A 12,554-nucleotide genomic window follows, 5' to 3' on the forward strand; every position below is an offset into this window, starting at 1 on the left:
AACAACATTGACCAAACACATTGCACTAATCGAGTTAATAACAAACCAACCAATATATTATTGTACTACACACAAACCATCGTAACATTACACTACACATAGCAAAATACCAATCGAGTCACCAACTCCAACAAACGCCAACCATCAACAAACGACTGAACAAAAGCCAATGCTCCTAAACCTCCTAAACATTGCACTATTGTAGTTTTACATATAGCTGGATCAAAGCCAAAATTTGAGCTTTAAAGATGCTCCTAGACACAAACTTTGTTTGCATAGTTATTATACCATCATATTGCATACAGGATCCATATCCAAAACACAAAAAACCCCGGGTTGTCACACTAGCTACACAGCATGTTACTACTGTATATATACACACACACATATATAGATTTACAATGGAGACCATACAAAAATCGGTTATCTCTACCTCTGTGAGACCTTCATGTTATACAAAAACAGGTTTTAAACCTATTAGGTCAGCTGTACCTTTAACTTTTTTCCACTTTTTTTCAAAACGATCGTTGAGACTTAGCTTCTATTTAGATATGCAGTTACTTACCCTGTAATCTTTTCCTTCACTGGTTACGTTGCAGAGGGTCGTTATTTCCATTACAAACCTTGTCATCTTCCGCATAACACTCTTTGATTGTATTATTTTGAATCTTCACATAAGTCTGTTGATTTGGCTACAATAAAATGAATACATAAAATTGAGGGGTTAGGTAGGTAACAACATATAGTCTAAGGTTAAACGAATATTTTTACACGTTACCAAGATTTCACGAGTTGGTGAGCCGCACATATCATCATCGGTATTGACATTCATATCTTCCAAATCTATGATGTCAAGTTCATTAATTGATTCAGAATGTTTACCTGTAAATGAAAATTTGTCTAAATATATTGGTAAAGTGTGAATTTTTTTTTTATTTTTTTTTTTATAAAATAGATATGTACCAGTTGGTATGCTCAGTTTTGTAGAGGATAGACCAGTCATCAAGAGCTTTTGGCACATAATGGTGCCTTGAAAATCGAGGAAAGTGTAGCCTAAAAGGTTCAACTTTTCTGATTCGGTCATAATGGAGAAACCGAATGACGTGGTCCACGTGCGTAGAACACTTGACGCAGCAGGCAAAACGAGCCTCTCCACTCCTAATTCCACGAATTTCTTGAAAAGTAAAAACGAGAAAGTTAGGAAAAAGATAGTATCTAGGGTTTATAGTTTCATAGTGTATGGAACGTTACACGTTTTACTAATGTGTGCGACCATATTAGTAAAAAAAGATCATACCTTTTCGACCAAATTAGTAAAAAGATCATACCTTTTCGACAAAATTAGTAAAAAAAGATCATACCTTTTCGACCAAATCAGTAAAAAAGATTATACATTTTCGGCCAAATTAGTAAAAAAGATCTTACATTTTCGACCAAATTAGTAAAAAAGATTATACATTTTCGGCCAAATTAGTAAAAAAGGTCATACCTTTTCGACCAAATTAGTAAAAAGGATCATACCTTTTCGACCAAATTAGTAAAGAAGATTATACATTTTCAGCCAAATTAGTAAAAAAGGTCATACCTTTTCGACCAAATTAGTAAAAAGATCATAACATTTCGACCAAATTAGTAAAAAAAAAAAAAGATCAAACTTTTTGACCATATTGGTAAAAAGATCATACCTTTTCGACCAAATTAGTAGAAAAAGATCATAACTATTCGACGAAATTAGTAAAAAAAGATCATAACTATTCGACGAAATTAGTATAAAAACAAAAAGATCATACCTTTTCGACCAAATTAGTAAAAAGATCATAACTTTTCGACGAAATTAGTAAAAAAAGATCATAACTATGCGACGAAATTAGTATAAAAACAAAAAGATCATACCTTTTCGACCAAATTAGTAAAAAGATCATAACTTTTCGACGAAATTAGTAAAAAAAGATCATAACTATTCGACGAAATTAGTATAAAAACAAAAAGATCATATCTTTTCGACCAAATTAGTAAAAAAAAGATCATACCTTTTCAAGCTCGTTCAGAAGAACGTGACACATTCCACGTCTACGATACTGAACTCTTGTTCCAACAAAAGGGAGTTCAGCTACCTTTTCTCCATAAACCCTTGTAACATTTTAAATAAAAAACAATATTTAAAGCACTATTAAAAAAATGCATAAATACAAAAATAACAACCTGACTCGGAAAATATATAACACCTTACTGCAGCCACTGAAATTAGCTCGTCGTCTTTCTCCAGAAGAACAGTATAAAATCCCTTGAAATTCAACCGATTCAGCTCTGACCTATCGTTAAAATTTTACCACAATTTAAAATACAAACATTAATGTTAAAATTAAAAAGTTAACAAATTAATCACACCTTCTACAAAAGATTACATCTTCAACTATATCTCTCTGAGTGAGAGGCTCTATAACGGGATCAAAGCACTCGTGCATTACTTTAATAACGAGATTCAGTTTATTATAAATCTCCATCGATCGCTCAATATGTGAGAAATCAAGATTGCAACATTCGGGTATATCAGTCTTCTTGTATTTCAATAAAGTCCATGATAAGTTATCTTTCCCTACACGAATTGACTTTCCTAAAAGTCGTTGAAGGCCTGTAAATATCTGCAGATACATGACACCCTGTTCAATTATCTACACGTTATAAAGGTTCAAACTTTATAGTCTATGTTCATGTTCATGCTTGAATACAATAAAACGATCTTACATACATAAAAGGGTTGATTATTTAAAAAAGTATTAAAATTTACACTTCTTACTATTGTATGGTACGAATCTTCTAAATTCCTATTGTGATGTAATTAGATTTTATAAAGTTATTGTATGCATTGAACTTACAAAGATAATATCTTTTTTTTTCTTCTCTTTTTTGGAACGTCGAACACACACAACCATTTTTGTCCACAACAGGACTCGAACTCAGAACCTTAAGGTGATGAGTTTTCTTGATACCGCTAGGCCAGAAACCCTTTGGTCAGAGATACTGTCTTTCAAAAAACAACCAAAAACATATAAGTATATGTTTTTAGAACTTACTGTAAATACGTGCAATAGAAAATTTCTAAGTTTGTCCCATACAATAATAAAAAGTGTGAAGTTCTGTACAATTTGAAACGATAAACACTACATAAAATGATTGATTAACTTGACGGTATAATTATTTGAATACCTCTTCACATTTTGGACTGCAAAACCAATCTACTCTAGGATTATTCTTCAACTTAGACAAACATTTGTTTCTTTTCAAGCACCCGATATGATCTGTATCACATGTGATAATCAAAACGACAAACTTAATAATAATAATAATAATAATAATAATAATAATAATAATAATAATAATAATAATAATAATAATAATAATAATAATAATAATAATAATAATAATAATAATAATAATAATAATAATAATAATAATAATAATAATAATAATAATAATAATAATAATAATAATAATAATAATAATAATAATAATAATAATAATAATAATAATAATAATAATAATAATAATAATAATAATAATAATAATAATAATAATAATAATAATAATAATAATAATAATAATAATAATAATAATAATAATAATAATAATAATAATAATAATAATAATAATAATAATAATAATAATAATAATAATAATAATAATAATAATAATAATAATAATAATAATAATAATAATAATAATAATAATAATAATAATATAACAAAAGAAAAAAGACTTAAGTAAACGTACATATATTCTCACACTGTTCACAACTTAGAATACTACTATCTGTCCGTTTTTCACACTTTTCACCATATCTGTTTTGATTACAGATTCTGCAACAACACGATGGGCAAAACCATTCGCCATGTGGGACCTCCTAAACAAGCAAAAACACGGGTGTAATATATAAAATATTCAAAAAATGGACTTGAAAAAAATTAATGACTAAACTAACCTTGAGTCCAAGGCAAAACGTGTGAAATGAAGACGGGCATTTATCGCAAAGTACTAACTCACCTCCATAATGACAAACAGAGCATATATAATCACTCCCCCTAACCCTCGAATCATTTTTGTATTTTCGCAAGCCACAATTTTCTTTAAATGAAAGTAAATAGTAATCAATTACCGCTTGTGAAAACGACAAAGACTCAACCATGGTTAAATCTCGTTTATTGAAATCAAGTGAGCCCGAAAAAGTAGATTCAGACGAACGGTCGTTTAACTCCTTACAAACATCTTTGAGATAATTAAATCTCTTCCCATTTGGGTCAGTATAACGATATCTAATCGAGAAATTTCTCCCTGCACTTTTAGCCTTTCGTTTGACCTCAATTTTCCAACCCAAAAACAAAAGATGTTGTCGAACTTTAACTGTTGTAGATTGTGAAGGCCTACGTCTACCACCCGATAAACACGCTTCGTAATACTCGACAACCGCATCGGCATAACATTCGGCCCGAGGAACTAAGTTGGGGCCCGCGAGACAAAAGTAATCAGGTAAATCAGCCACTAAAGTGTCAGAACTCGAATCGAAATTTGAAAATCCAGGAGGACCTAAAACGTTTTCATTATCAAGATTAAGGATTTGTTTGTTTATATCATTTGCAGAGTTCAATCGCCCGAATAACCCTTTCATCGTCAGACAAAAGTTATCAAAGATTACTTCTTTGACGATTTCTTTCCACTTTTCGATCGATGGGCACGTCCACTCCTTCATATAGTTAACAAAACCGTTCTTAATACTTACATCATACCAAATTTGTTTAACGGAAACAAGAACGGGCCATTCAAGCTCAAGCTCCTCAAGAACTTGAAGAAAAATCCAATCTTTACGAAACTTCCATGTATTGGTAGTTGGGTCCCAGTCTCGAGTTGGACGAATGTTCTCAACTCCAGCCACAATTTCATCGTTTAAATCGGGAAATAAAACTAATCTTTCTTCACAACTATCATTATGATCGAAAACAACGCCTTCCCACCAAGCATTATCATGGAAAACATCTATACATTGTCCATAATGAAGACAATTTTTATTAAAGCGTAAATTTGGAGGAACTGGTCTTATTTTGCAACGATAATTAGGAAAGTTAGATGATTTCCAACTGGTTACAGTGATCAACTCAATTAAACCGTCGGGTTGATCATTAGTAAACAAATGATCATATTTGATTACACGAATTTGGGCTTTCCGGTGAATCACAGTGGCACTATGCCAAGAACCCTCAAACCCCTCTTTGAGACTTCTTACCTGAATCATTTTCAAGATTAAAGATACAAAATTTCAGTTCTAAAACAACCTAAAAACCTATTCTAATAAATAAATATGAGCAGGGTTGCAGAACTTGAAATGACTTGGCCCGGTACTCAGTTTTTGCAACTCGAGGAGTACTCGGCGAGTACGCAGACAAAACTAGGTCAAACTCGGCCAAAACTCGGGATTACTCTGAAAATCGGTCGAACTTTGAATTACTCGGAAAATCAGTCAAAGTCAAACTTGTTCAACATCCTAGTACTCCCGGAGTTGCCGAGTACACCCTAAAAAGTCCCCCAAGTAACAATATTTGGAACCTTGCTATATATTGTCAATAAAGATTGTGTTTTTATGAATCTCTAAGCCCATGTAACAAAAACCCTCAATTTATTTGGCATTAAATTTGTATCATTAACCAAAAGACTATAACTAGTGCATAACAAGAAAGCTACTCCGTATATATCTAACTAACAGATTGAAGTGAACAGCAACAACATGAATTAATTTAAAAATCCCCAATTAAATAGTACAATTTTCAACATGAATAAATAATACAATGTAGGAAGACACCAACAATGTAATTAACAAAACAAGTGATTGTTAATGAAAAATAACATAGGAAAAGGCACAATATAGTTGAAGAAATTACTTCAATTTTTTGGTTAGGAAGAAGCTTAGTATGAACATGGCTGCTGACTATCTTCTTGCGTTTTCTTGATTGCTCAAAATCCTGTCTTGTTGTTGTGTTCATCTTACCGACCATCGCCCATTGATGAATGTTTTTAAGAAAAGATTGAATTTTTATATTATAGCTCGGTGGTGGATTCTACTTGTATGAAATTGAACAGAGTTGGAACTTGAGTAGAAAAAGAAGTGCATATACACAGCAAGTAGATCATTTGTATACTGAGTGGTACTATTATATAATTTTATTTAATATTTTATTGGCTCTAAAAAATACTACTACTCCGTATATTAATTGGGGGAGATACAGATAAGAGTTACAGTACTTTATTGAATTGCAGAACTGCGTGAGGTGACATCTGTCATTTCAATTAGCCGTCGACTTGATGATCTTCTATCAAACAGAACAGGGGGCGGCGGCGATACTGATTTTCAGTTTTTAATTTATGTTACCATTTTACCCCTAAAACTAACTCTCTCGGTTCATACAAGACTTTGTGGCAATTCTATCAAAAGGTGACCTTGGTTACCTTATAATTACAAACCACCTTCAAGTATAATAAAAGCATAGTTAACTCTTGCAAATCATCAACCAAAATCACCAAGTTAATTTAGTAACAATCTTTAGTGCTGCTTGATTGCAAAGAAACATAAAGAACAAAATGTCTAATCCAATTTTTCATTTGTAAATCAATTTGTCAGTTTTTTTGAAATCAACACAAAACCAATATCCCAATTCATTAAAGTATCCACCTGTTAATACTACAAGACCGTAAAAATACATATATATATATATATATATATATACATATATATATATATATATATATATATATATATATATATATATATATATATATATATATACAAAACCATTATCCCAATTCGCACGATGAAAATGGAAGATCGAAAAGACTGCAAATAGTGAAACCGACATACTAAGAGCACATGGTGTCGTTCGGTATTTCCAGTATATTTGAAAGACACTGAAAGTGACTGAGGAGAAAGAGACACGAAGTGTCGTTTAATGTACATTTTAATATTTTTCATTTTTTAATTATAAATATTTCATATATTTCATTAAAAGAAAAGCAATAAAAATAAATAAACTAAACTAGTACATAAATAAAAAAAAGAGATATAATACTTAAAATTAGATTAAAAAAAGTAGCTAAGAGCAATTAAACACACGAGTACGATTGCTTTTAAACACACAAATTAACCCGATGATTCATCGGTTTCGGCAACACGTTCGGGTTCTTCATTTGCGTACTAGTACGATGCTTTTTGTTCGCTCATCGTACTAAAATTTTGTTGAACCGCCATTCGAACCGACTCACGATAAGAACTGCCATATGGCCCACCATCGGACCTAACTTTCCTTGACTTCTTTGGCTTTCTGGCTTGATGCATCAAACAATCACGCCCGAATAATTCTTCATTTAGATTTGGTTCTTCGGCTTGTTGTTCTTGTCTTTCATCATCCCTATTCAAGTCAATGGGATCAACTTGCTCTCCTTCCTCATTAACTGGTCGATACCTTTCATTACGTGTACCAATCACAACCGGATCGGGATGTAACCACTTCGACTTTGATTTCAAAAAATTCCAAGCTTTATAACTTGTAAATCCTCTCTTCACTTCTTGACAATAAACTTCTTCACAACGAACGCGAAAATTGCCATCGTTCTCTCCACTCCTCCAATCACGCTTAACATGAGATAAAAGTAGATGAAATAAATTATATTAAATGATATATTAATAAAAAGTATCTTTTGTAAATTGAATATATCATCGAAATTAGTCCCAACACCGTCGATTCCTCAACACTGGCTTGGTAATGGCGAGCATTAACGGCGAAGGGGTGTCGCGTCCCTGGCGTCGATTTTGAAAAACGATGGAAAATCACTACGACACCCGGAGCTCTAAGAAGGAAAATAAAAGACACACTTGAAACTACACAAACGTGCTCTTCTAAATGCAACATCTTCAACAATTTGAATTTTGTCATTACACAGTGCCAGTGGCGAATTTAAAGAGAACATACATTTTAAATTGTATACGACACCACTAAATTCAACTGCATGACCCCGCATATTTTTTAAATTTATATTTTTCTTTTAAATTGTATAGGATAACACTAAATCTAACTACTCGGGTCTCATATATTTTTCGCATTTGTATTTTTTTGAAAGTAAACTTCCTTTAAAATAACATTTCAATATAATTAGTAATGAAAAAAATTTCGGGACCACGTTGACTTATAATCCTGGAATCTCCACTGCACAGTGGGCAAGTTGGGCTTATCATTAGTCATTTCAATATGCATTCAACATGCAAGTGATATTTGCAGGGAAGTAAACGGAGTTCTGATCCAACTTTATATGAGCGTTGCCACTCTCGGACGTCGTTTACAACATCACCGAAACCACTATGTTGGTCCCTTGATAACAACAGGAGTATTGTAGAGGGGGGGGGGGGGTGAATACAATTTCTTTCCAAATAACTTAACAGTTAAACCGATTAGTATTCAAGCATGCAAATAAATAGAGTCACAGGTAATTTTCAACAGTTATTCTTTATTGATTGAATCACAAAGAATCACAACTATCCTTGGCGGAATGATAGTTGGTTGATACAGATTACCTAGATTATAGCTAAGAGGTAAACTAACAGCTATTTCACGTTTTGACTCTATAAAAATAAACCCACACCACTAGTTGTTACAATAGTGGATACAACAATTTATAGTAGTCCTATTAACCGTGTAATGGTTCTATTGTCCACTGGTACATAGGATGTCTGTACTTGTGGAGACAACTATATCAGAGAGCATGCTCTCTTTTTTCCTCTTTGGTAGCTATTTGCAGGAACACCCCAATTCGGTTTGGCACCACTATTTGATTAAACAAATAGAATGTTGCGTTCCCTAGGTGATGACAAAGTATAACCCATGTCTGCACATGCGTTAACCTTCTGCATTCCCACGTGGTCTTGTAAGGTCACTTGTCAGCTGCCGACGCGTATCCTTTTCTGTTCAACTTTGTCTTTGACTTCTGTTGAATAGTACCATTGATGTAGACCACTCGGGAAACGACTATGCTTATAATGGAGCATAGCTGTCTTGTGTAGTGAGCTGCATTCCAGCTGTGCTGGTTCTTCATTGCTGAGCCACTTCATGTTCTTGATTTGCTGAGTACACATCATGTGCTGATTGAAGAACACTGTCTACCTTGTGCTGGTAGACTGAGCAGTAAACTAAACACTCGACACAGCAATATCTGCTGTCTATACATGAACAAACTTGTGCTGACTGCACATAACACTTTAGTGCAAATAAATTACAGTTTTGCCATAATTAAATCCTTAATTATTTTGGGGACTCAACAATCTCCCCCTGTTTGATGATGACAAAACCTAAGACATGTAGAGAAAACACTAAAGTCAGCACGGAGGGACCTAATAAAAATATGCAGTAAATTTGTCCCCTTTTAAGTTTGTTTTGGGATCTTTTGCTGAGTTATCCATATCTTATAATTTGATATGATTTTGCAGATAAACTCATTTCACTTTCATTACAACAAAGTATGTACAGTAATTACAACAACAGCAAAATGAAAAGTGAATTAAACAAAAGATACAATTTGAGCACATAGGAGACTATCTATCTTTATCTTTTTCTCGTTCTTCTTCAGATAGCTCCTCTTGTTTGATTCTCCAGGCTTCAGGGAACAGATAAGGTACATCAGCAGGGTCAAATACAGGGATATGAGGAGGTAGAATGATGGGGCCTTTTCCGGTTGGTCCTTCACCAGTGGATTGCTTTCCTTTAGGTTTTTGAGAGAGGACTTCATCTACATTCACCACTGGTGCATTCCCAAACCTTATTTCTTTCTTGAAGAGCTGTTGGAGTTCAGATTTAAGTGTATTTTTGATAGCACTTTCACCTTTACCAATGAAATACTTCAAGATCTCCATCCATTCACTAAATCCAAGGGATCCTAACTCATCATAGTTTATTCTTTCTTGAACTTTATTCTCCCTTACAACATTGAACGCTCTTTTTGACCCTCTGTTTACTTTGATGATCCTGCTGGGATTGGATCTTCTATTCATCACATCACCATACCTACTCTTATAATAATGATCAGGAAATTCACTGGTACGAACAGATTCTATAGGAGCAGTAGCAGGTGCTTTCTCACCAGCTTCAATCTTATCAAATGCCTTATCCTGTTCTTTGACAATGGCTTTGGCTAATTCTAGGAACTCAGCCTCTTGCTTTCTATCAGCAGTCAATTTGTCTTCTATATCCTGGAGCCTTACCCACTCAGCGAGTTCAGCATCAGCAACCTCCCTTCTTTGAATTTCAGCTTGTAGACCCAACAAATAATCGTCGGCAGTGATTTTCAGGGATTTTGCTGTTTCAATCATCTTTCTACCCTCTTCAGTTCTAAGGGCAGCACGATACTCCCTTAGATTCATACCCAGCTGGTGAGCCTCTTGAAATTGAGCTTTCTCCTCATCAGTAGAGAGCCTTTGACCACTGTTGTTTAAGTAAACACCAATTTCAATGCCATAAGTCAAGGCAGTGATGTAGAGTGGCTGATCAAGGGGATGATGCAGCAATCTAACTTGGCATATCCTTTCATTGATAGCAGCTTATCTTTGCTCAAGCAATTCATGTACAGTGATCTCCAGTCAGTAAGCATCTCTTTCATCTGGATTCATTTTAAATAAGTCTGGCTCACCACGGGTAACTGAATCATCTTCCCAAGTTCTGTGTTTACCATGACGTTTTGGGGAAGATGGAGGATACATGATTGATTCACCTATGCCAGATGAACTCACTGGAAACTGATTGACACGATTATCCTTTGTTCTGTTAAAATAAGTGAGGGTCTGGGGAGAGATAGGTGATTGAACAAATAAATGATCTCCACTACCCCAGACTGTAAAGTCAGTAGGATTAACCGTATCTTGATTCAACACTTGTAACACCCAGCAGCACACTTTTGGCTGGGTCTTCATTCACAACACTCCTTGCTGTGTCTTCAGTACCAGCTGACTGATTAGTATCAGCTGGTACAACCACCTCAGTATCTTCATCAGCTGCCTCAAATAAGGGTCCTTTCCTTAGGGGCTGATTGTCCCTAGGAGCAGATTTCACCCTTTGTTTATCTATGGGCATGGGTTCAGCTGATGGTTCTTGTGTTGATACTGGCTCAAGTGGAGATAGGTAGGGAACGATAGCAAGATGCTCCCCCTGAATATCATCATCAACAAGATTGATTGTTTCTGCTGGCTTATGTTGTGTAGCTGGCTGTGCAGAAGATGTTGGGAGAGAAGATGAGCTGGTTTCTAACATATCATCTAACCACTTCATAAAAATGTCAGCTCTAACTCCTCCCCCTGACTCAGTAGATGTAAGATAATCTTTCATTTCTTTTGGAGTCATCCGTTTAATCCTATCTGCTCGCTCAGCATACAGCTTTGCCCTCTTTTTGTCGTATTTGACCATGAATTTGACATTTCTTTTTCGTGCATCCTTTTTGAATTTATCAATGCCAATCAGGTCATCATCAATGTCCCTCTTTTTCGGTGTCAGCCATCTCCTATGCTCAATTCTGTGACGTTTAAGAGCAACATAGGCATCCCATTTGACATTGAAGGCATCATTTAATTCTTGTGTCTCTTCTGATGTCTCTCCAGTTTTCTTTTCATTCTTCTTTCAATAGTTTGAGAGACAACAAAAGCTTCAGCAACAGCCAGTGCAGAAACATCACTAGACTTACTGCCAGAACCAATATCATCTACTGATGTGGCAGACACACTGGGTTGAGATTCACCAGCTGCCTGTACACCAGCTTCAGTATGAGCGTTGCTGGGCTTAGTGCCAGAGTCTTGACCAGTAGAACCATCACCACCATCACCATCACCATCTCTCCTTGGTTGTTTTGGAGCCTTTTCATGCTCATGCTCCCCCTCTGATTATTTTCTCTTTTTGAGTTTCTTTTTAGATTTCTTCTCCCCCTTTTTGTCATCAGCAGGGGCAGAGAGGTGAACAGGGGAGACTTGTGCATCAAGGTCACTATCTGAATCTGGAACAGAGAATGCAAAATTGTTCCAGTCAGCAACTTCAGGAGTGAGATGGGCACCAGGATCCACGCCAAATTGTCGAAGAAGGAGGTTGGAAGACCTAACTTCATTCCTTGCAACACCCATAGTCATCTGCTCAATCATGGCCCTAACATCACCCTGTAGGGTAGCCAGTCGATGCATATTTTCAACCATTTGAACATAGGCAGAAGCAGGAATCATGTTAGCCATTTGCTGTTCCTGTAAATCCAATCTCTCATATAGCACTGTATTTTCTTCATTAAAAAAAAGAATTCTGCGATTAGTAGCATCTAAATCAGCTTGAAGACGGGCAATGTCCTCAGTATACTCATTGTGAGAGATGATTCGTTTCTTTAAGTCCTCCTCCTCTTCATGTTGTTTGACAATGGCAGCCACCGCAAGATCTGCAAAGGCACATACTTGTTTGAGCTGGGCTTCAATATTGGAAGTGGTAACTTGCCCATCGTTACGT

The 12,554-nt window shown here is 34.9% G+C and overlaps 1 protein-coding gene across 2 annotated transcripts; it reads right to left on the bottom strand.

Moving 5' to 3' along the window:
* Positions 1-73: 73 nt before the first annotated feature.
* LOC139872219 (uncharacterized) lies at positions 74-6,436 on the bottom strand. 2 transcript variants are annotated; one of them, XM_071860061.1, is made up of 10 exons: positions 5,928-6,436; positions 3,980-5,275; positions 3,772-3,901; positions 3,208-3,299; positions 2,389-2,642; positions 2,226-2,312; positions 2,031-2,130; positions 964-1,174; positions 779-843; positions 74-692 (listed from the first exon to the last, which is right to left on the bottom strand). In XM_071860061.1, exons 1-10 carry the CDS (start codon positions 6,039-6,041, stop codon positions 582-584), a joined length of 2,460 nt encoding a protein of 819 aa, XP_071716162.1. In that variant the 5' UTR covers positions 6,042-6,436; the 3' UTR covers positions 74-581. The 2 variants fall into 2 exon arrangements, with proteins under 2 accessions (XP_071716162.1, XP_071716161.1); XM_071860060.1 differs by having other exon boundaries at positions 779-882; positions 5,928-6,435.
* Positions 6,437-12,554: the final 6,118 nt, after the last annotated feature.

Source organism: Rutidosis leptorrhynchoides, chromosome 10, assembly GCF_046630445.1.
Source record: "Rutidosis leptorrhynchoides isolate AG116_Rl617_1_P2 chromosome 10, CSIRO_AGI_Rlap_v1, whole genome shotgun sequence".
Lineage (NCBI taxonomy): Eukaryota > Viridiplantae > Streptophyta > Magnoliopsida > Asterales > Asteraceae > Rutidosis > Rutidosis leptorrhynchoides.

Bases quoted from the DNA above. Each gene is read 5' to 3' on its own strand.
- LOC139872219 (XM_071860060.1), bottom strand. From the start codon at position 6,041: ATGGTCGGTAAGATGAACACAACAACAAGACAGGATTTTGAGCAATCA. The intron at 3,902-3,979 runs GTTAGTTTAGTC...TTGCTTGTTTAG, and splicing joins CGTTTTGCCTTGGACTCAAG to GAGGTCCCACATGGCGAATG. The intron at 1,175-2,030 runs GTATGATCTTTT...TTACTTTTCAAG, and splicing joins TTCTGAACGAGCTTGAAAAG to AAATTCGTGGAATTAGGAGT.